Raw genomic sequence first — 24,305 nt, 5'->3', positions numbered from 1 at the left:
AATGATGGACCAGTAAAGTACCTTCCATCTCCTCTTTACTTTAGATGTATATCACTGTTAACATTTGATTTCATCGATTACCGTGTTCAACAAAATTTGATGAGAAAAAGGAATCATTGAACTTTTCAATGGTAAACAGAGGCTTAGTCCCGGCCCATCAGCTTAGATGTAAACAGACAATATTTTAACTAATATGCTTGGTTTTATTATGAAAATTAAATAGTTCAATTTTTTAATAGCTATGAAATTAGATGTCTTGTCTATCTGTGCAAACCATATGAAAGACGTGGCTTTAGAAAACTGCTGAAAAATATACTTTAAATCATGTAAGACTTTGAACTATGGGATGCATCCCATTATAATAGATTTAACATGTTTATTATTAAGGAATAATGATTTATATGTCTCCTGAAAAGACAATGTTTATTCAGTTAAAGAGAAATCATCAATTCAAAGATCTCTGAATTGAAAACATCCCTGAAAATTTTGTAATTGTGTATTTTACCCTGGTTTCCTGCGGAAACAGGCAGCTTGCACTGCCTGCCTGTCATTCTCAACAAAAAAAAAATGGTAAAGGGGTAGAAGACTTAACTAATAAATACCTGCAAACTTTGTGGCAACTGCTGGCTCATTGAAGAACCACAGAATTACTTAAGCTGGGAGGGACTTTTAGAGGTCATTGTTTCTAGTTCCTGCTCAGAGAAAGACTGGGGTTATTTGGAGCTATTTGTCACTTTGTGGAAAGAAAAGCTCTGAAAGTCTGGAGTTACCACAGGATATTCAGAGTGAGAAAATGTGGAAAATACATTTACAGGACATGAAGCTCGACGCATCCCACTACTTGTGCAACACGTTGTTATAACTGAATACATACTTTACAGGCAAAAACAATTATCTAGTTTTCCCGTCTAATTTTGTGCCTTTAACAACATCTTATGCTTTTTGCCTGTTGCCTTTTCATCTCGTGTGCTGCCGGAGGCTCACCTTTATTTTCTCCCACCCACCTCTGTCAGTTTGAAGGTGTTCAGAAGAGCCACTGATCACCTTGTTCGACTGGAAAGTCTCTGATTTGCAATTGCATTAATCTAGAGCGGCCGGGACAACACATTTCATTCTTTGGGTCCTAAATAAAGTCTCATGGGAGCCACCTTTTACTCTTTAGGTGCAAAGCAAGCCAGCCAGCACTAGCAATGGGGCAATGCATCAGAAGGAACATGAACAAGGGAACAGAGAGCTTCTGGCAACAATGAGAGTATTTTACCTACTTTTTGCACAGTAATAGTGTGGTCATGGATGTGGGATGAACCAGAAAACTGTAAGAAACCAGAAGAGGCTGCGTGAGTGGGGAAAGCAGCCTGATATATCTGTGGGTTTGGTCTCATGAGTGCAAACTCAGTGTCTTGAGGAAACACAGTGCTGGCAGGGGCACGTTTGCATTAATGCATATTCATCCAGAAGCACAGCAGAGTGAGCTACACAAGCAGCAACCCCAGTTTTGCTGGTTTAGTGCATCTGCATTAAGGGTGTGTGCTGGTGTAATTGCCCTTCTGCCATTACATGGCTATACATTTCCCTAATTATAGATATGGCCACCTGTACACATTACGAAGCACCGTAAGTGGTGTTGGAAGCGTAAGAGATTGGACAGGAGAGGACAAGTCTGAAGCTGGAAACAGGGCAGCAAATGGAGCCAATGGGGGAAGCAAGATTTGCTCAAGAAATCTTCCTGAGGATCAGGGAGGAAATAAGCAGATTGACAGAAATGCTCCTGGTCTAGCTGATTCTGCCACAGAGCACAGCATGGACTAAGCATCCTCCTCCATTCCTTTAGCTCAGTTTTCTGTGGTTCCCTCCTATAGTTTTCTCTGTGGTGGCCACCAGGCCCTGCTGGAATAGGGGTATCCCAACAGAGTGGCCTTTGGGAGCAGTGGGACAGCAGCAGGGCAGGTTGAGCCTCCCCAGCTCCACCACAGTCAGTATCTCTCACACGGAGGACAGAAACACAAGCAGAGAGATGGTCTCGCTCTGGTTCCTAAAGGCTCAGCCTTGCACCCAGACAGGCAAGCACTGGCTTGCGAGAGTTTTAAAAATAAACAGCCCGAGTTTGATTTATTTTTACATTTCAGAGAGGCTGGGGAGCAGGTCAGCCTCACAAAATGAAGCCCATTTCTTCAATGGCATTTTAAAGACGATAGCACCTCTTTATCATCTTCTTTCATTACCATGACTAATGTGGAGGGAATGTTGGGAAGCTGCAGCCAGTCCCACAGCCCCACTGCCTTGAGAGTAGGCAGTAAGGGATCTCCTGCACCTACTAATCTACCACCTGACCCGGAGGATGAAATCTTTTGCTCGGGTGCAGCTTCACCAGATTCCCCAGTGCTTTACGTGGGCACAAGGGCCAAAAGGGATGGGATTAGTTGACAGGATGGAGGCCTGAGTTTAGACAAGATTCAATAAGTGGGTGTAGGAAATGAAAGGAAGCAGTGAAAAAGGAAAGACAAGAATAAAAGTGATAGGAATGGATACATAGACTATTCATCATGTATCCGCTCGTGATCTTATCTTTCATATTTTAAGCACCAGTAACCCTTGCCAGGGATTTGCTCAACTCTTCTGCGCAAGGAATTTGCCATCAGAACTTCAGCACACAGGAATTGCTTGTAGAGAGATGTGGCTGTCAAGGATGGGGTGTGCAATGCAAAAACAGATTTATTAGGAAAATAGAAGGCATTTATGGAACAGCTGGCTAAATAAATGATTGGATGCCAGTGTTGGAGTAGAGGCTGGGTAAAAGCAGCAAGGATATGTCCAGGGGGTTATACAAAAGGTGACCATTCTTTCCTTCAGAGGACAGAGCTTCTGCATCTTGCACTGGAGAAAGGCGAATGGCAGAGGGAGTGGCAATGCATGGGAAACATTCAGCAGAAGTATTCTTCATGTGGTTGGGATAAAATGTTAGCGTATGCTGAGATCTGGACTTCACCTTATGCTTGGCAATTAAGATTTCTATTTCCTGTCTAGAAATGATCAAATCAGTGCTACAATCCCTGGCTGATGGCATAAGATGTCTACTATTTAATTATCTCAGATATGCATTTCAGATGATTATATACACAGATGAAACTTTAGTCCTTTTTAAATACAAGTCCTTTTGAACTACAAGTACCTTAAATATAAGTAAATTTTCAATAGGTCTTTTTTTACTCACAGCTATTTTCACACAATATAAATAGCACATTTTCACACAATATAAATAGCATATTTTTCAAAACATAAGGTGCTTCAGTTCATGTTGTAGCTGGATGCTGGAAAGACAAAGTTCACTTAAATTAGGAATATACAGAAAGAGGAGTGCCTTGTTGTGACGTACTGTCTTCACAAACCAGTGTTACATCATTCCTGCACTAGTTATAGACAGGAAACTTCCTGCCTCTCTCTTTCTTACCACCCTTTCCACAACTAAGGATTCGTGCAGATGCATTTTGCATGATTTCTGCTCCTCCAAGACAGCAGGAGAATTCAACAATTTTGGAAAATTAGCTACCTTAAAATGAACTGAAGCTCAGAGGATTTTTCATATAAAAGAATGTTTTTAATGCTTATGATATCCTCAGCTTATGGTTAACTTCAGGGACTCGTTCTTTGCAGTAGTGAAATTGTTTTCTACAGTTGTTCCTTGCCTACAGCTCTGGTGTCCATGTCTGAAGAATCAGGTACTAACCCGTAGCCACCTCATTGTTGTGACATACTGGTTCATCCTGTACTGGGGATCACTTGTGGAAGGCAAACAGATGGATGAGTTTAAACCTGTGTATGATTTAGGAGGTTGGAATGGAAATCATTAGGAAAGAGCGATTGTTCCGGGAGGTAATTATAGGGAAAGATTGGTGGTGGTGAATTCAAAGTTTAAGACATTAAGAAACTAAGGATACGTTCATCAATCTGTCCGAACCTCTGTCCTACCCACTCCTCCTTCGCTGAGGTATTGTAAACCCAAGTTAGGCAGATTTGTGATGGCTTTGTCAGGGTCTGTTCCAGGTCAACTTGCAGGTTTGTAAATAATTTTTCTTTAATCAGCTTTTGAGAACAGAGAGGAACAACAGGGAAAGTTGGAATTGACTTTTTGGAAGGCAAACTATCAAGCTAACTGTTTTTAAAACCTAATTTTCCCAATAATATCCTAAACTTCCCTTATTTTTCCTCTTTCTAACCTCAGAGTTTTACTGCTTAAGGTAGGGCTCCAGACTTGGAAATTATTTTCCTCTCCTGCCCACCCCTGCAGACTCCCATGTTGCTGACAAGGGGCCAGCTGGAGCCCCCCAGGCTGGTTTTTATAAACTAGAAAAATAAATAAACTTTCAGATCACTTATCGCCTTGCAGTCAGACCAGCACTGTCTGCTTGGCTACCTTTCCAGTCCCTTCGGGAGGCCCAATGTCGCACGCCCCATGCCGTTCTCTTCAGAGGCTATCCTGCTGCCTAGGTTTCCAGGACCGTGAAGAAAAACTGCTGCTCGGTTCTTTCAAAGAATCATAGACTCATAGAAGGGGTTGGAAGGGCCCTTAAAGTCCATCCAGTTCCAACCCCCTGCCATGGGCAGGGAGATCTCCCACTGGACCAGGCTGCTCAAAGCTCCAACCCGGCCTTGAACACCTCCAGAGATGGGGCACCCATGACTTCTCTGGGCAACCTGTGCCACTGCCTCGCCACACTCACAGGAAAACATTTCTTCCCTAAGCAAAGTCGCTTCCTCCCTTGCTCTACCCCTAGACTGGACCGGTCAGGAGTTATTTATTCATCTGCACCGCAGCCTTCTCCTTCCACCACGCAACACAGACAGAACGCTTCCCTGGGGAGGACTGCATCCTCCATACAAGGCTCACGAGGAACAGTGCCACTTGGGCAAGGAACGCTCTTGTTTACACCAGATTTCTCTCTTTCCACATTATACCAACGCATCCTCTACACCCCTGCCTGTGCCCTGTGAGCGCACCGGCCAAGATGAAGGCTGTCTGGTCAGGGGCTGAGGGGTTGCCTTGCCGGGGGGTGTGCGGTGCCCTGTCCAGGGTTGGGGGGCGCCCCGTCAGGGGATGGGGGGTGCTCTGTCAGGGGATGGGATGCTCTGTCAGGAGACGGGATGCCCTGTTCAGGGGATTGGGGTGCTCTGTTCGGGGAGTCGGGGTGCCCGGTGAGAGGATGGGGTTCCCTGTTCAGGGGCTGGGGCTGCCCTGTCAGGGGTCGGGACGCTCTGTTCAGCGCACGGGGTTGCTCTGTCAGGAGTTGGGGTGCCTCTCCCGGGGCCCAGGCCGGGTCACGGCGCCGCGGGACCCCCTCTCCCCACGCTGCTCGCAGCCACCGCCCCGCCTCGGCCCCGCCCCCCGCGGCGGCTGCTGTTCCCGTGGCGGCCGCGGCGCTGCCTCCCCCTGGGCGGGCCGGGCTGCCCCTCATGCGGATGTGACATTTCACGGCGCTCGGCGCGGCCGCCATTTTGAGGCAGAGCGGGTCCGGCGGAGCGGCCGCACAGCGCGGGGCACGGGCAGCCGGGGCCGGGCCGGCAGCAGCGACCGGGGGGCGCTGGGGGGGGCGGGAGGGCGCGGGCGGGGCCCCGCGGCGCCTCCCCGACTTCGCGGCGCCGGGGACAGCGACCCGGGGGAGGGCGAAGCGCCGGGCGCCGCCGGCGGGCCCTGACTCCTGCTCTCCCGTTCCCCCCCCCCCCCCCTCCTTTCCCTCCCCTTCCTTCCCTCCCTCCTCCCCGCCGGGGGAAAAGCCGCCGCCCCCGGCCGGTCCCTCCTCCCCGACCCCCTTTCCCCCCACCCCCCCCAGCTCCGAACCGGGCGCCGCCGCCGAGATTGGGCGAATAGCGAGCAAATACGTGCGCGTGTCGCTGCCCCCGCCGGCTGCCCGCCCGCTGCCCGCCGGAGCCCGGCCGCAGCCCCCTGAGCAGCCCCGGCCCCGCCGCCCCGCCGCCCCCTCGCCGCCCGCAGCCCCGCCGCCCCCCGCGGGAAAGGGCCAGGCCGCCGCCGAGCCCCGCAGCCCGCCCGACATGAACCACCATCAGCAGCAGCAGCAGCAGCACCAGAAGCCCGGGGAGCAGCAGCTGAGCGAGCCCGAGGACATGGAGATGGAAGGTAAACGCGGAGGCTTGCTGCGGAGAGAGTGTGCGTGTGTGTCTGTGTCCCCTGCCTCGCTGCCCGCCCCCTCGGGCAGCCCCGTCTTCGCTCCGCGGTAAACACGCGGCCGCCCCCCCCTTTGCCTTCTCCCTTTTCCCCCTTCTTTTCCCTCTCCCTCTCCCCCTCCTTTTCCCTCTTCCTCTCCCTCCTCCTTTGCCTTCTCCCTCTCCCCCTCTTTCCCTGTCCCTCTCTCTTCCCTCTCCCTCTCTTTCTCCCCCTCCTTTTCCCTCTCCCTCTCTTTCTTCGACCTCCTTTTCCCTCTCCCTCTTTCTCCACCTCCTTCTCCCTCTCCCTTTCTCCCCTCTCCCTCTTTCTTCCCCCCTTCTCCCTCTCTCTTTCTCCCCCCCTCCTTTTCCCTCTCCCTCTGTCCCCCTCCTTTTCCCTCTCCTTTTCCCTCTCTCCCCCTCCTTTCCCCTCCTGCCCCCCGGAGCTCTCTCTGCCCGCCGCAGGGACCGAGGGTCTCTCCGGGACACGGTGGGGGCTCGGGCAGCCCCGTCTCCCCCGAGCTGTGCCGGGGGGGGTTCCTCCCGCGGGGCTGGGGGGGCTCTGCCGGCCCGGGGCCGTGCGGCGCGGCCGTTCATTGTATGCAGGCAGCCACGCTGCTCGCCATTTTTAATTAACCCTCCTCCTCCTCGGAGCGTTATTTACAGGAGCCGGGCCTAGCGCGGGGTCGGCGGGCCGGCCATGTGTAGCGCCCGCCCGGCCCTCGGCCCGCATCCTGCACCGTCATGCCGCTGCGCTGGGCTCCGAGGAGCCTTCCCCGCGCCCGGCCCGTGCCGCCTTCACCGGGTTTTAATTTCTTTTCTTGCATTGTGGTGTTATTTTCACCCTTCCCTCTCCCCTTTTGAACACCACTTTCCGCGCGAATTCCACGGTGCGGAGTAAATTTGGGGAACCGTACGGCGGGATTTTGTTCCCGAAGGAAGGGCAGCCGCGGTAACCTGCTCGTAGCGATGGTATTTGACTTGGAGGTCAAAAACACCGACTGCCTAAACGGCGTTCGGAACGCCTGGCTGTGAAGATGCCGGTTCCGTTACGGTGGTTCTAATCGGCAGCGACATAAATATTCACCGACGGGAGATATTTTCCCTGGAAACATGACGGTTGACTTAGCAAACGAACCTTTTTGCTAAATAATAGCCAGTGAAATGTGGAGGAGCAAAGGTGCAAGTTTGTCACAGGGACTGTGAGAGTACGTTTTTAGATTAGAAGGTCATTACAGAAAGCTTTGCTTTCTTAAATAACTATTGCATAAAATAGTAGCTAAAACTTGTTTGCTATCAGAGCAACTGTTTTTGATTTTGCTTTGGAAAAACCTCCAAACTGGTGTTTATATATTGTGTGACAAAAACATAAAAGGAGGTGATTTAAAACGTACCTCTCTTGGCTGTATGCTTACAAATATTAACATCTTGTGGGTCATGTTTTCCAGCTGTCTATTTGATAGCCATTAGCAGTCTGCTTTTTCTCGATATCCCTTTCATGTCCTTTAAAGTATTGACTGTATTTAATGTTTTTATTTTGATTTTTTTATGGGCTCGATCATCTGCCATGCTGCGCACGCTGTGAAGTGCTGAACACTTTTATGTAGTTTAAGGTGTCCTGAGCTTCTCTAGATTGCATCCCTTCTGTCGGTGGGGATACAGGAGTCCAGAACACTCGGAAGTACCTTTGGTTGTTTTGGAAATCTTACGTGGGTGGCCACCTCCCTTCGAGGGGTAAGGAAAGAGCCTCTGTGTGTATCAACATAATCACACAGAATACAGCGTTATCTAAGTGGGTTCTATTTGAGATTTATTAGGCCTCACCTGGCTGATACCAGGTGATATTACGAACTTGCTAATTTGTAAGAGTTTATAAAACTGTCCATATATGCAAAAGCAAACCAAAAGATGTTCAGCATTTGGATGGTTTTCTTTGTAGTACTTCATTTTTCTTGAGAAATGTGTTAAGTTTACAATTCAGCAGAGAGCAGATTGTTTTACACAGTAAATGTATACTCATGATGTCAACTTTTAATAAAAGTCAGCAGCAATGTTCATCATCATAATATGTGGGTATTTGTCTTTCTTCTTGAGAGAGGTGATTTCAAGCAGTGAGGGAAATATTTAGTAACAGGTAGTTAGCTTAATTGTAACGTGCACAGAACAGTGTCGGATGCCATTCTTCAGTGAGTGATCACGTTAGATTTAGGAGCGATGTGAAGAATGTGCAGTGGAAAATTGCACATCTTGATTCTGTGAATTATGTGAAGGTTTGCTTATTCTGTGTACAGGTGTACAGGATGAACAGTTTGATGAGTGAAATAACCCTCTCAGAAGTCATAATAAAAGTATAGAATTAAACTCTTTAGGATTGAATCAAATATAGTGATTGAGTGATTGCTCTCATGTCCCGTTTTTTTCCCTTCCCTTTTCCTTATGACTAATTTACTCTTGCTTGATGACCTTATGGACGCTGTGTAAATGAGAGTGGTACTAGACTGACTATTGGGTAATCGGACTTCAGGAGGGAGGAAGACACTGCCTTTAGAAAGAAAAATTACTTAATCTCAGCATCTTGACAGACAGGAGGAATGACAGTCTCAGTAAGGGGCAGGTATCTGCTCAGTGGGACCAGATGCCGTGTAGGCTCATCTACTTGCAATGCTTTAGCTAGAATGCTATATCTTACAAATCACCTCGTTGTGTATTTAGTTCTCTGTTACCTGTGGATGTTGCTTGTAATCAGCTTTAGCCTCACTCAAGCTTGACAGTAGTGATACGTGGACAGAGAAATGTTAAATTTGAGAACTGTCAGAAAAAGCTGTATTCCCTTGGCTTAAGGCATCCACCTCCTGAGCCAAGGGTGCAGTTGGACAAGCACAGCACTTGTTGCTGCTCCTTCTCAGCTCATGTGCCGTGACAGTTATTGGGCTAGTGCACCTCCCCATGTCTATAATGTGATCAAAATGAAAAACAGAAAGTAGAGGTTTAGAGTGTAGTTTAGATTCTTAATTTGGTTCACCCTGCAGCCCTGTTGCATGTGGTGAAGGTTTGTCACTGGAGTGGGAAGGAAGAGGAAGGGCTGCTTGAGGTGGCATGAGTGCTAGCAGCGATCTGGCCAGATTGTGTCACCAGTCATGGATTTTGTGTGCCCCTCATCTGTGACTGCAGAAAAGCATGTGATCTGGCTGCTTTGGGCCCAAACAGAGTAGGAGAGTGCAGGTGAGCCATTGGGGCTGGAGTTCTAAATCAATGTAACAGTTTGGAGTGGTTATAAGTAAATTACTCTGTAGAAATCCTGATGAGTTTATTTATATGCTAAATAAATGTAGTGGAGAAAAATAAATAGTTTTTCTCTACTGTAAGTAGATTGTACGTAGGTTGCTTCATCATGCAAAGAATTAAGGTTGTTTAGTTGCTAGTGAGTTCCTCAATGAAGTGTAATTGAATCCAAGTCCTGATACTTTATATATGTTTCCTCTGCAACATCTTTACACAAATGTGCCTGGACTTTAAAGAACTTGCCTTAATACAAATCTACAGTTATATATTTAATAAAGTTCTTTAGTGGAAAATCTCAATTGCAGCTTAATAACTGTAAGTTTCCGTTGTTTATAGTTTTACTCTCTTTTTTTGTAGGTTCAGCCTCTGCCTATAGTTACGTATGTATGTGTGTTTTGTGTGGTGGGAGTTTCTTTTCCAAAGTAGCTAGCACAAGCTTATCAAGACTGTGTCACAGTCCGTGAACACACGGTAGCTTGAAGTTCAGGTGGTGTACTCACGTTCTCCTTGTGTCAGCTCTGCGGCCTCTCAGGCAGTGCTATCTTTTAAGTTTTTCCCCAGTTAGGGCAATTTAAAGTTGAGATTTGAATTCCAGGTGAAATTATGCAAGATACAAAGAACAAGAACAAAAATTATTTAACATGTACGTATGTGAAAATTTAAAATTGCCCTTCCAGCTGCATGGAAACTGCTGGGAAGTTTGTATTGCTTGCTGGTCATTCCTGGTTTGCTCACTGCTGACAGAATTTACTAGATTTCTGACCTACTCTGTGATACTAGCCTCAAGCACATATCTTATTTTTTTGCCTGTCTTCTGAATGCTTAATTCCCTCTCATATTTTGTCCTCGATTGGTATTCTCAATTCTTGGCAATTTAATATCATTTGAGTACATACCATGGTGTTTGTTTCTGTCTTTGCCTGCTTCCATGCTTTTCTCCAAAAGGCCTGTATCCTTCTTTCTCCCTGAGCTAGCTCCTTTGCTGTCTTCTCTATTGCTTCCCACCAAGTGAGGCTGTATATTTGAGAGGAGAATACGCAGGCTAAGTTAATCTGTGGATATCTGCTTGTTTATATGTTCTTCCTGACCCTTTCCCTCTCCAGCCTTTACATTTTTCCATGAAATAAATGGCCGTGAAGCGAGGGGAGATAAAACTGCTGATGCAGCAGGCAACAATCAAAATTAAGTTAGTTCTGAGGTTATATGTACAGTGAAGAACCAGGCCTGACCTCTTAGTCCTGGCAACGGTAGTGCTTAGTACCTCCGGAAACAGCATGCTTGGCCTTGGGAAAAGATGTGCATTGCATCGTTCTCAGGCAGCTGCTTCATGCCAACCAAGAAAGCAGCATCAGTGAATTTTGAAGAGTGCTAACTGTGTCTAGAGTTTCTTCTATGCATTCCTCATGGATTGGGTGTTCAATAAGTTGTCAGGTTTAGTAAACCTCTTGTGAAAGTGGAGTGGAAATAGTGAAATAGTGTAAAATGCGTGTAAAATTCAGAGGGAGGTGTAGCTAGCATGTTGTTAAGGATGAACTACAATATCGGACTTGAGCACTCCACTGCAGTTGTTTCATGCTATTGATGGGATTCAAAAGAGAAGTAAAATCTGCTCCCTGTATTACTTGGTAGCTATAGTAAGTAAAGCGAGTTGTACGTGTAAAAGTAACGTAAACCCAAACTTTAAAGAAGCAGGTGGTGGTAGTTGTTTGAAACTACATGAATCAGTTCCATTGCTGCAGAATAATTTATCACAAGAAAATCTAAACAGTGCATCCAGCCTTCAGCAGTTAAACCAGTTTAACCAGTACATCTTGCATGACATCATTCAATATTTGGGGTAAGGGTGAAAATGAACTGGTTTAGAACTTGTGAAGCATCCAATTTTTCTTAAATGATAATAAATTTAAAATGGGACATTGCTTGCTTTAGATTGTGCTTTGAGGTGTCTGAGGTCATCTGCTTTAATTTAACTTTGTGTCTTGTGGCTGTGGAACGTTGATTATGAAGAAGTAAAATATTGGGTGACTTGCAATACCAGGCATTAGTAATCCAAGCAAGTGTGCTTCTCCCCCATGAGTGTGTGTATGTACTAATATATATATATTTAAAATATGCTATGTGTTAGGTCAACATTGCCAGCAACAGTATTACTAAAGTTCTTACAAAGTGTCTTGGCAAGTGGAATGAGGGCTAGATACTGGCTATCTTATTTTCAAGTTATTGAATGTGCAGTGCTGTTTTCTGAAACTTTTTTTTAGTTTTGCACTTAGGATTATGTGTTTCACTCTGATGGTTTTAGCATTTTAATTTGACAGACTACCAAAAAGTGCACCCAGTCAGTGGCAATGGCTGTATCATAATGTATCTGTGCATGGTATCACAGGCTGAAACTTAACACATTTTAATATTTCTGCCAAACTTTTTTTCAGCTTGGCTTACTGATGGTAGTAAAACAAGCTCTGTAAGTTTGGAAACAGTGAATGGAGTTTGAATGGCTTGCCAGCAAAGTGAAGAATGGTCAGCTTGGAAATAATGTTTTATTCTTACTTCTCTTTGCCTGGTTTCCCTGGAAGGCTGAGAAGTTGTCAGCTGAAAATAATTAAGCTTCTGGAAATTAGTAGAGAGATTTTGAAAATACTGAAACTGCTGAATATTTGCAGTTTGGTGAAGGCAATGTTAGTCTCTTACCATAGCACCTAGGAGCCTTCAGAATTCTCTTTAAGAGTAGAAAAAACATATTTAAAACTGTTTTATATTGGGCTTTCATAGGCATTGAGTATACACAGCTTGATTTGTTCAGTTACCAGTATGCACATGTTCGTTAAGCAACATCTCTTAAAATATACAGAGATTAAAACTAAATGATAAATTTTGATAAAAATTAAAATTCTGTCATGCAATCAGTATAGCACATCTCAGTTTGTGTTTTTAATTGCTGTTTGGTAGCTGTTCTGAATGTTACCAAAACAAGTCATTCCTGACCCATTTAGCAGTGAAGATTTAAATAAAAACATCATGCTTTGTAGCATCAAACATCTTAGGAGAACAGGACGTTCGGTGTCTGCAAACCTGGATTCCTCCCTGACTGCAGCTGTAAAGCAAGCTCCAGAGTGATGCCACTGAGCACAGATGTGCCAGGAGCATCCTGTTTAAATTGGGGAAGAGGAGACATTGGGACCTCAGCTTGTTCTTGCGTATGTGCTGGAATGTGGAGATACACAGTCTTCCGGTCGTCCTGGATGTCTTGGGGTTTTCTGCATTGAAACCAGCGCCTCGTCTTGCACTCCAAAGCGTATTGCTGGCAGTACTGCAGTGTTTGCAGGCTGGGAGAGATTATGAGGTTTTTTTTTAATACAGTTGTACCTTTTTGATATGAAAAATTATAAAAAGTGCTAGAAAACAGAACTTGGAACTTTATATTTTGTATGTTGAGGGATTGAATGCTCTTCAGTAGAATTTGCTTTAAATGCAGAAATCTGAAAAAATAATTATAAAGATAGTTTTTCATAGTTTCCCTTTTCCAAGTAGTGTAAACAGGAAAATAGGAAAGGATGTGTGGAGATGTCATTGGTGTTCACTGTAGCTCTGAGTTTGATCATGTGACGATTTCCCAAGGTGCATCTGTAAGGATGTTCTTAAAAGTACAACAACTCTAGCTGTGTGTATGTGTTTCAAGACCTAAGGAAAATTTTGGTTTAGGACTCTAGCAGTGATGTTAAACTAATGCAGCAATTGGATGAATTTCTGTTGATCCATGTTTAATAAAAAGGAATGGTTGTGTGTTTCCACAACAGAGATTTTTCCTTCCCATGTGTTTTGGTGAGTTATCTTCTAACGTTACTGATACTGTTTAGAAGAACTTTGAGGGTGCAAATACCTGTTAACACTGGTTAGCTGGTGAAGATTTCACACTGGTGAAGATTTTAAATTCCAAATCCATCTTACTGTTGAATAGATTAGGGATCTGTGCCTCCTCTCTTGCTCCTTACTTCTGCAGTTCAGCCCTTTTCTCTTGTTGGAGGATGAGAACTTTTGGGCAGGCACTTTCAATTTGCACATGTTCTGCAGTTTTGCCACTGCACTGGACATGGTGGCAGTGGCAGGGGGGTTGTGCCTTGTAGCAATATGAGGATTCTGGTTTGTAGGTCCTGGGATCGGAAACATTGGCCACCCTGCGTCTGGGATCTGTGTTTTCCTCACTGCATGCATCGCTGTTTTATCCGTCAGCTGTGACAGAGACCATTGCTGATCTGGTCCTGCTAGATGCTTTAGCTACTGTATGACTAGAGGAGTGTCTGCATTCAACTGTTGTGCTTATTTAACACTGTACAGTTTTTCAACAGTAACTGGTTGCATTTTTTTGTCTAGATAGGCTCTGATTACTGGAAAAGAATGAAAAGATTAAAAAGTGTTTGGGGAGTGATCAGTTTCTTCTTTTTTTTTTTGTTTTTTTTTCCTCCCCTCATCTAAAAATGCCTTGTGTTTAGGCAGTCCGGGTGCAGTTGGTTGTACTGATATTGGAGCATGGTGGTTTCTGCATCATCTTTGTTCTTTTCAAGAACAGAGATCACTTCATGTGGAGGTGGGGAAGAACTTGTATTTTCCCTTCCCACTTGTAAAGCTGGGCAGCTCTTCTGATGCAGCTGACTCCTTGCTGTTCAGTGGTAGTGAAATCCTTATCAGTTCCATACTTAAGAATATTCCCGGTAACCATAATCAGGTAGCAGGTTTTAGACATGAGTTTGGCTTCACAGCGTGTCTTAACTGTTCCGTTTGGGTAATAGGTTGGTTTTCTTCTGTTACAGCTGTGAGAGCTGACTAGACCCCCAGATGCTCTTCATGGAGTTACAGGCTTCAAGTCCTAAGACAATGTGAGATGTACTTTTTTTTTTTTTTAAATGGAAATCTGCTTAAGCAGAGGCTGTGTGAACCCTCTTTTATTGTTCATTAAATCAAGCTAAGGGTAGTTAGATGTCCTTCTTCATTGGAAGGAGCAAGGACCTCTTCTAAGGACTTTTTCACCTGGTTGAATGTCGGTTGCTTAATAGTATCGAGAGGTGAACCTAATTTTTGGAGAATAGTAGATACTATTAGAAGTTTGAGCACAGATAACACATGTTTCTGCAAGTTTTCTGAATTAAACAGTGGGTCACAACCCACATGCAAACCCCTCCTTGCTGATAGCTATTACAGTAGTGGTGTTTCACAATTTTCTTCTGCTTTCCTTTTCTCATTCTTCCTGTGTGGTTTTTATTGCCTGTGTTTCAGTTTGACTGTTTTATATACACTTGAACTGCAACCCTGCACCAGGAAAATAGTCTCCTTAAAAAGTTGTATAACACTTTACGATATTTCCATCATGCCACAAAGCTAGTAAGCATAAGCATAACTTCTGGGCTTCTTGTGTCATCCAAAGTAGGAGAACGTTAGTGTGGGAGGGATAGGGTCCTTGCTGGTCCTTCTTGGTGTTCCCCTTTCAGGGTTGGAAAGCTGTGCAGCTCCTTTGCTTACCAGCGCAGCTTTGCTGGGGAAACTCTCTGTTGATCTTGATAATAGCACAGTTTAAGGAGGAGAATGTTGAGAAAGTTGCACAAAAATGGATCTTGTTTCACCTGTGTCACTTGCTCGTTCATAAGCAGCCCCATTTAACTGTGTCTTTGTTCTGTCCCCTCTGCTTTCCTGGAGAGGTGTAGTGAAACTTGCTGCATTAAGGAAACACTAATTCTTTATGACCTTCCAGCAGCCTTCAGTATAACAAACTGAGAGGTGTTAAACATCGACGCAGCGAGAGACTGTGCCTGAAGTGGTTCTCTTCAGAATGTTTATCTATTGGTTGTCTTACAAATCAAGTTTGCACCAGAAGCATTTGTATAAATCCACATTGCAAACTAATAATAAAGGTGAATCGAAATTTAAATACTTTGTGGCACCTTTGAAGAACAGAGCTGAAGTCAGATCTAAGAAAGGTACTTGGTTGCTTGAAGTGCAGCATAGTCAAGGCCTGAACGTGAGCTGTGACAGCCCTACCGATGCCTTATGTGTCCAAATATAAATACATAATTTGCTAGTAAAGTTATACTGATAGTACTGAATTCAACACAGAGGAATATAACAGAAATAAAATGGTTTTTTTTTAAATTATTCAAGAATATTATTATTGTTAACTAGCTTTTGCTTAAATTGTCATAGTAGAAGCCTACTTGCAGTTAGCAGGTGTGTGTGCTAGACCTCTGGAGTCAGAGGTATCAAACATCTCCCACATACAAGCAGTATCTCTTAACTGGTATGGTGTTAGGTGGCTGTGTACATCAGTCCAGCTGAGAACGGTGTCTGCAAGAGAGAGGAGTGTAACCTAAAACTGAGCACAGGCTTCAGGAAAGCTCCTGGATTTTGGTCTGGGCACCAGACTTCGTTATATCACCCCTGTGCTAGGGAAGATCATGGAACAGATCCTCCTAGAAGTATGTGGAGACATCTGGAGGACTGGGAAGGTATTCGAGACAGCCAGCATGGTTTCACCAAGGACAAGTCCTGCCTGACCAACCTAGTGGCTTTCTGTGATGGAGTGACTGCATCAGTGGATGTGGGAAAAGCTATGGATGTCATCTATCTGGAGTTCTGTAAGGCCTTTGACGTGGTTCCACACAATATTCTTCTCTCTAAATTGACTACTTACGAGTTTGATGGGTTGACTGTTCAGTGGATCAGGAATTGATTGGATGGTCACATCCAGGAGGTAGTGGTCAACTGCTTGATGTCCTGATGGAGATGCGTAACAAGTGGTGTCCCTCTGGGGTCTGTATTGGGACCAGTACTGTTTATTATCTTCATGACATAGGCAGCGGAACTGAGTGCACCCTCAGCAAGTTTGCAGATGGCGCCCGGCTGGGTGGTACGGTTGACACCCTGAGGGAATGGGATGCTATCCAGAAGGACCTGGACAAGCTTGAGGAGTAGGTCCATGTAGAATCTCATGAGTTCAACGAGGCCAAGTGCAAGGTCCTGCACCTGGGTCAGGGCAGCCTCCAGTATCTGAGCTGGCAATGTGCGCTTAAAGCCAACCATATCCTGGACTGCATCAACAGAAGTGTGAGCAGCAGGTCAAGGAAGGTGACTCTGCTCTTGTGAGACCTCACCTGGAGTTCTGCATTGAGTGCTGGAGTCCTCAGCACAAGGCAGACATGGATCTGTTGGAGCAAGTCCAGAGGAAGCCCTGAAGATGATCAGGTCATGATCAGGCTGGAATACCTCCCATATGAGGATGGACTGAGAGACTGAGGATGGACTGAGTTTTTCAGTTTGGAGAAGAGAAGGCTCCAGGGTGACCTTATAGCAACCTTCCTGTACTTAAAAGGGGGCTTGTAAGAAAGATGGTGACAAACTCTTTAGCAGGCTTGTAGTGACTGGACAAGTGGTAATGTTTTTAAACTAAGAGAGGGTAGATTTAGACTAGATAAAAGAAAGAAGTTTTTTACTGTAAGGGTGGTGAAACACTGGCACAGGTTGCCCACATTGGTAGTAGAAGCCCCATTCCTGGAAACATTCAAGGTCGTGTTGGACAGGGCTCTGAGCAACCTGACTGAGTTGAAAACATCCCTGCTTACTGCAGGGAGCTTGGGCTAGATGACTTAAAGTTCCCTTCCAATCCAAGTCATTGTATGATTCTATATCAGATGACTTATATGCTGCTGGGAACCTGGAGGAGTTTGTCTCTAGTTCGCTGTAGCACTGCTACAGAGAAGAGGTATCTTCTGGAGCAGGTTGTTTTGACCTCTGCACCTCCCTTTTGCCTCCTCACTTGTACTACTGCTGCTGTGTGGGAGCATGTGGTAGAGTAAATGAGATGAATGAAGAGACCTGAATTTAAGATAACATCTGTATTTTGGGTTTATTTTTAATCTAGCTCAGTTCACTGGTCTGCTTTATTGCTTGGCCCCACAAACAAGTGGGTTGGCTTGATTGAGGAGACAGAAGGGAGAGAAAAATGAAGTCATTAGTAACTTCTGTAACTCTTCTTTGTTTTTTTCTGTTTTTTTTTTTTTTTTTAACTTTTTTGAGTCTTGGGAGACTCTTTATTATCGTACACATGGGCCCGTGTCCCCCAAGAAGTGAGTTAGGAGAGAGGACTGTAGCAAAGTTCTGAGGGTGAGTAGCAAATCAAGCTTGCAGACCTCTTCATGCAGAAACATGGTTTTACCATTATAAAAATTGAATGCTGTTCAGATGCAAACCACTTCTGGGGATGAAATTGTTCCCATTGCAAGTCTGCTTCTGAATGTCTTCACTTCTGTTACTTTTTTTTTTTTTGGCACAAGGGTATTCGTTGTAGCTAAAATTAGTCTCTTGCATTTTCCAGCTTGAAGATACATCTGGAGGATCTTCAGCTTTCTCACCTGTACTAAGTGGGTTACTGTTTTCCGGTCTAAGTACCCACTGAAATCTCAAATACACTCTAAGTGTATTTGTGGTGGTTTTAACCTGCTGTCCAAACAAGCTTTTCTTCTGATATTTTCAGCACAGGGATAAAATTTTCCAGGTAGCATTCAGAGCAGGCATTGGGTCTCACTGCAGCTGTTCATCAGCCAAGCTCTCTGCCCAGTGTCATGGTCCTAATTTAATCAGGAGCCACTGGCTTCTGGAACGTGGTTGGGTCATAGAAGATTTTTAGCAAGTTAACTCTGGAATTTCTTTTAACAGACCTGTTTCTTTACCTGGAAAGTTTACAGGAGAAGATGTGTGAAATTTTGGTCATTTTAAATTGAACTTAAAGTATACCTATTGTTATTGACATTGTGTTCACGGGTTAGACTTGAGAATATAAAACTGGCTTAGGGCTGACTGGCTGAGTGCTTGTGTGTAGGTGTAGTTAACGTAGCTGGAGTAAAATAATGGCAGAGGTTAACTGGGCTAATGTGAATTTTTGATCTCTCATTTTTAATATACCTCGAAATGCACATTAACCACCTCAGGTAGATGCTTTATTAAATCAAAGGATAGCTGAAGTGTAGAAGTATTGAAATTTTGGCAGGGCACAGTTTTGTAAATAGAGAGATGTTTGTGTTTTCAGAAGTAAGACATCTTTTTAAGTGGAGTTGTTGAGGAATTTATGGATAATTTCTATCCTAAATATGGACTTCTGCATACCGTGAAAGGCTAGTTAGCCTTTTGGTGTTAGAAACCTATTTCTGGTGGGGGTGTTTTGATTTCTCCGCTGTGCTCAGAAATTTGGGGAGGGGTTGTTAATTTGGTAACTTGCTTCTCTAGTGGGGATGCATCGTGCCCCCATAGCCACGTGGTGTGCCAGGCCAGTTAGTCTGGTCACCATCCTGATGGTGCTGGCAGCACTCTTTCCTGGGGAGCAGTCTCCTGGCTGGGTGACCTGTTGCAGGGATGGCAGAGGCCTACATTATGCCCCTGTTTCCTAGGGGAGGGAGTGCCAAAGGTACAGGAAGGGGTGCCATGGGAGAACAAGCTTTGAAAGTAGGTCACTACTTCCTAGAGAAGAATTTTGCTTTACCTACGGGTCCAGTTCAGAAGAGCATCTGGAGAAGTGGGCAGCTGAGTAGAGTGCTTTATTCTTGGTTTCAGCCTTGTCTTGTTGCTCTTTGGACCTGAACAGAGAAGAGGCTGAAGGGTATCTGCTTCTTTTCTCTGCTACTGCTTAGAAGATGCTGTGTTAACTGCCTGCCAAGCAGGTGTGGTGCCAGCACCCAGGTGGATAACACAGCATTGCTAGTGGTATCTGTTAACTTCAGAAGTTCAGCTTCTATTCTAATCCAGTGTATGACTATCTTTTTTTTCCTGTTGAGATGGGCATGAACTTTCTGGCAGCTGGGATGCTTTCCTCAACCTACTGTGTTTCTTTCCTGTGTATATTCACTCACTGAGATCTAACTGTAAGTCATATTGTGGTTGAATGTATGCAGCTGCCTCCTGGATCTGTAGAGAAGTTTGGACTGTTCCTGTGATAATCATCATCAGCAAAAGCTATTTTAAGATGATATTTCAATGGTAGTTCAGTACCTGAACATACCCAAATAATTTGTTTCATGGCCTACCCAGATTGTTTAACCACTTGCTGTGTTGTAAGATTTAGGAGAAAATATGAAGTGCTGTAGCTGTGCCATTTGTAGTGGTGAGAAATACCTTCTCCTTTCCCCAGAGCTCTGCCAGTTCTTTCAGGTGTAATTTCCAAGCAATGATAGTCAATTGTTAGGGTTAGAGTTAAGTAGTTGGAGCTGTATTGAAATACATGTGTGCATCATAAGGTTTATAAAGCACCAGTGCAGACTGTGGTGCACGCCACTGGCAGGAGTAGGTCCTCTGTGTACATGGTATACATACCACAGTTCCCACCAAACCTATCTGTATCTCTAAACAAAACTCAAAATTGCAACCTAGTCTTAGAAGTCCTTAGTGACCTGGAATGCATGCTTTTTCTCTGCTCTTTTTTTTTTTTTCCTGTTTCTACCTTAAGATAAACCCTCAGGAGGGTTATGAACCTGCACAAGCAGAGATTCTGATATTTTGGTATTGAGAAACTGCATTGCTGCAGCTTGGATTGGTGCTAGATAGATGTTTATTTGAGATCCAGCCAAACCAAGGACACCAGTGCATGAATTCAAGAGGGGTTGCTTCTTTCATCCCAGATAAAATAGTCATGTAAATTGACTAGTACAGTAATAGGATCAGTAATAGTAAAATAATAGTAAGTACTGTAAGTAATACCAATAGTGGTGTTTCTGACGTAATTCCTCACTTGTAGAACAGAAAATGCTGTCATGTAACCTGTATTTGTCTCTTAAAGCAGGTGCCTGACTTCAGCTGGGGGGAGGATGCAGTATATCTGCCACAGTGCTTTGGACACCAGTGTTGTGAGTTTTAGTCTGCAAGTGTTTAAGTAGATGAGGGGCATTTAGTGGCGGATCTGGAATCGCCTTTCCCCAGTAGCTGGAACTCAACATTCAAGTCGATGTTCCCTGCACAGCGCTGCAGGGTGGGTTTGGAATTGCTGCACCTGAGGAGGAAGGTTGCAGGCATCTGAAGTGTGCTTGGTCTGCAGGGATGCTGGATTGTATTAAGTGATAGGGAATAAGCACTGTTGGCATGGAAATTCTTACATTTATAGCCTTTCTGTCTGCTTGTGAAATTCATGGAGTTGGTTGGTAATAGCATTAGCAGAAAAGAATGAAAAGAAAATACTTATCCCTGCCCCCAAAACTGTAAAACCAAATTTGGCTGTGAACACTGCAGCTGTGAGGCAGGTATGATGGGAAAAGCACTAGTGAAAGCTAAACCCAGGTGCCTCTAAGATACATTGAAGGGTGTTTTTCTTTGTTCTGGGTTTATTTATTCTGTGTCAACGCTTTGAAGCAAATTTTCAAAGAAGAGAGGGTGGCATTTGCAGTGGTTTATAGAGTGAAGGAACACTTTTTTTTGTCTTGGGTTGTGCAGCCCAACAGCAGTGGGCGTGATACTTATCCTGTGTGGGCAGTCTGGTCTTTGCAATGGGCTTCCTCTCTCCTGCCATACAGCTGCACGTGAGTGAAATCCCAGGGCCTTGCCTGGAGAGGGAAGCATGGGAAGATCCTACAGCTTGATATAAGTTCTCTAGTAAAATCCCGGAGGTCTCTAGCATCCCATGGATTGGCATCTGGATGTTAGTGAGGTCTCTGGTTTATCCAGACTGTCCAGGCCAAAGTGAGACAGACATCTACTCACCCAATCCCTTGTCTGTGTCTCTCTTTTTGGTCTCATGGGGTTTCTTTAGTCTTTTAAGTGTGCTGAAAGTGCATGAATAGTAAAACATCCCCAGGGACATTAAAATATGTGAATTTGGCCATATGAATTAGAGCAAATCAAAACATGTATGTTTATTTCTTAATTTTAACATTTTTACAGCCAAAGGATATAAGGAGGGTGAGAGGGGAGAAGTACATCTGCTCATTTGAAGGGTAGACAGTGTAGTCTATCTGATGGGGTTTGTGACCAAGCTTAGAGGTACAGACTCTCTTGTTACAGGTGCACAGATAAATTTCCTTTTGTGAAGCCTAGCTGTTAGAAGCATGCCAGTGTTGTGTTACCACCCTAACAAACACAATACATTGCCATGTACTTGTAGGTACCTGTTTTTTGTAAGTGAAATAACTGAATATTGTATCAGAGGGTTGGTTTGCTCCTTCTGGTCTTAAATACTGTGTCCCAGAGTGCAGCTTCTCCTCCCTGATATCCTCCAGCGAAATAACCTTTCTGTTTTCGGTCTTATCTTTGGTTTTGTTGTCTTTTATATTTCTTCTTATTGTTTATTATAAAGGTGTGGCTTGTCTCTTCCTTTTTTTTCTGAAAGCAAGTTTACCCTTTCAGAAAAGGAGGGGTATTCCTGTATGGATAACAGTTGCGGTTCAATTAATACTCTCTCTGGTAACTCATAAATCCTGGTCTTAGATTCTGATTTTGACCAGTAACATCTGGAGCTTGTTTCAGGTTTGGGTCCTAATGCAACGACGTTTAAATTGGAGCTCTCTACTTCAATTCTGTCAGTTTGAGGTGTTCAAAAAATAGTGACTTTTAGATAAGAAACCTTCAAACAATGCACATTAAGTTGCAGATACGTTTTTTTGTATGTACTTCTATTTCTAAACAAGATCTCTTAACTTGTGTCCTCTGTATTTCTGAAAGATGAAACATCCAACTTTTATTTCTTTTGAAAAAGTTCCAGGGCTGAGGAAGCGCCAGGAATCACACACTAAACAGTTTGTGGCGTACCTCTGTTTGGTTTTATTTGTCTCTCTTCGCTTATGGTCTGCTGCCATACAACATCCCATGCTTCCCTCTTCAAAAGAAAGCTATTAACAGTTAAAATCATGGAAAAGTAGTCCAGAAGAAAGGGAAAAATGAGATGAAGATCCAGTAGTGGGGCACTGGCAAAAAATTTGCTTTTGCACGCTCCATGCCTGTAATCAAAATCCTGAGAGTGTTTGTGTGATAAAAGTTACAGCAGGAAATGTGAATGGAGTAGCTAGAGCAAGAGAGGCATGAGCACTGAGCAGTTCTGTCCTGGCTGCGGGTGAAGTTTGTAGCAGCTGGTGATGATGCAGGGCACAAATGCTACCTTATTAGAGAGAAAAATAAAGGGTTGGGAGAAAACCGAAGGAACTTAGGGCTTTACTGAGACAAAGGACGAATCAATCATTGTCAATAGAATAAGGAATTTAGGGTACAGCTTGATTCAGTGGTGATGTTTATACCAGCTTCTAGCTAGAGGCAAAGCAGGAAGGCAGAAATTAATTTTTGGAAGCCCTCAAAATTTGCTTCAGATGAATGGAGCAAAAATAGAAGTAGCTGGGAAGATTTGCCAGAAAGGATAGAGTATTGAGATTGGGAGTTTATTTGTGGTGTTACTGTGTTTTGCAGAACATAAGAAAAATGTAATTCTGGGTGACAGTGGTCAGCTGTTATAAAACATATTTTCAAGTCTGTTTTATGCTCTAAGAATAGTTGACCAGAAAGCTACTGTTAATATTGGCAGAAGATGTGGCTTGTGAAGCAAAAACTAAAATGTAATATGTATTTAAATAGGAAAGTAAATACACAACAAACATGTGAGCAGTGAAGTAAAACATCTTCAGAATCTATTTTTCCTCAAAAATGTGCTAGTTCTAACTGCTGCCATGTATGAGATGACTGGTCTTCCACAGGAAAAGAAGATTTGTGTCCACCTTGTTTTGTCTCCCTTTTCAGGGGAAAACTACTCTGTGTGGTTATTTGGAGTGGTGACACACCAGAGCATTAATGAGAGCACTGGAATATGCAAGAGTGTCAGCGTGTAAAATCAACTCCATCCTAAGCGTCATCCCTCCACCCTCATCCACGTGGTTGCACTGCAAGATGAAATCTAAATTACATGGGTGCAAGGTCTCATTTCTTGAATGTCTCTCAAATTTCTGGGTCTAAAATAGTTGTTTGCACGATTTGCATAAACCATGTAGTTTTGAAGTTTGCAGCTGCAAATATTACCCTGTGATGTATGTGGTTTGAGAAGCCACGTCTGTGATAAAGAATTGTTTTTAAAAATGATTGCTGCTTTACAATTTGCAGGGTTTATCAGTAGATTTTTTTTTTTTTTAGTCTTGTTTGTATTTCATGTAGTTTGGTTTTGGAGACCTGAATTTACCTGTTCTGTGCTAATGCAGCTATGGACGAGCTCACCAGCTTCTTTGCTTCACTGATTTCAGTGCATTTGTGTTAGGTTTTGAAACAGAAAGCAAGCCTGGAAGGCTTGTAGATTGTGGCTTTTTTTTTTTTTTTTTTTTTGTGTATTGTTTTCTCTGGAATCCAATGTATAACTTCTTTTCTAGTTCTGTTTGCTTAACTAATGTGCTGTCTTGGCTTCATGCTCCCCTGGCAGCCTTTTTGGAACTGGTTGGTGATTTAACACTTGAACAGTTAAACAAGAAAAGCTTTTTTTTTTTTTTGGTCACTTATTAAAAATTTTCTTTTGTTTTCATTAAAAAAAAAAAGAAAAAAGGTAACTTAAAATAGCTGACAGAAAAGTGGCGTGCTTAGCTGAGGATTATAAAATTCCTGTTCTGCATTCTTTTAAGAGTTCCCTGATGAATACTGGAAGCTAACATCTGGGATTCCTTATGCTTTCTATACAAAAGGTTTTCAGCTGTGTTATTTGTTGGAAGAAAAGTTGTTCTTCATATAGAGAGTATCAACTAATTAACACAGTTTCCTCTGATTTTGGTGTTTGCTAACGTTTGGATGTTTTCAGTACAGTGACATAAATCTCCAGAGCAGTAAAGAGGAGCTGATCTTCCAAACATCGTACAACAAAAGTCAAATCGCTCTCAGAGCTTAAATTT

The 24,305-nt window shown here is 43.8% G+C and overlaps 1 protein-coding gene across 1 annotated transcript in view; it reads left to right on the top strand.

The window, feature by feature from the left end:
- Window positions 1-5,954: 5,954 nt before the first annotated feature.
- USP7 (ubiquitin specific peptidase 7) overlaps window positions 5,955-24,305 on the top strand; it is a 68,339-nt gene continuing 49,988 nt past the window's right edge. The window contains exon 1 of the mRNA XM_054080409.1: window positions 5,955-6,130. Coding sequence (XP_053936384.1) covers window positions 6,046-6,130 — 85 coding nt within the window. The 5' untranslated portion in view covers window positions 5,955-6,045. The remainder of the gene's footprint in view (window positions 6,131-24,305) is intronic.

This window comes from Cuculus canorus, chromosome 15, assembly GCF_017976375.1.
Source record: "Cuculus canorus isolate bCucCan1 chromosome 15, bCucCan1.pri, whole genome shotgun sequence".
NCBI classification, from domain to species: domain Eukaryota; kingdom Metazoa; phylum Chordata; class Aves; order Cuculiformes; family Cuculidae; genus Cuculus; species Cuculus canorus.
The sequence above is the reverse complement of the archived record's forward strand: the minus strand, read 5'-3'. Positions and strand labels throughout refer to the sequence as shown.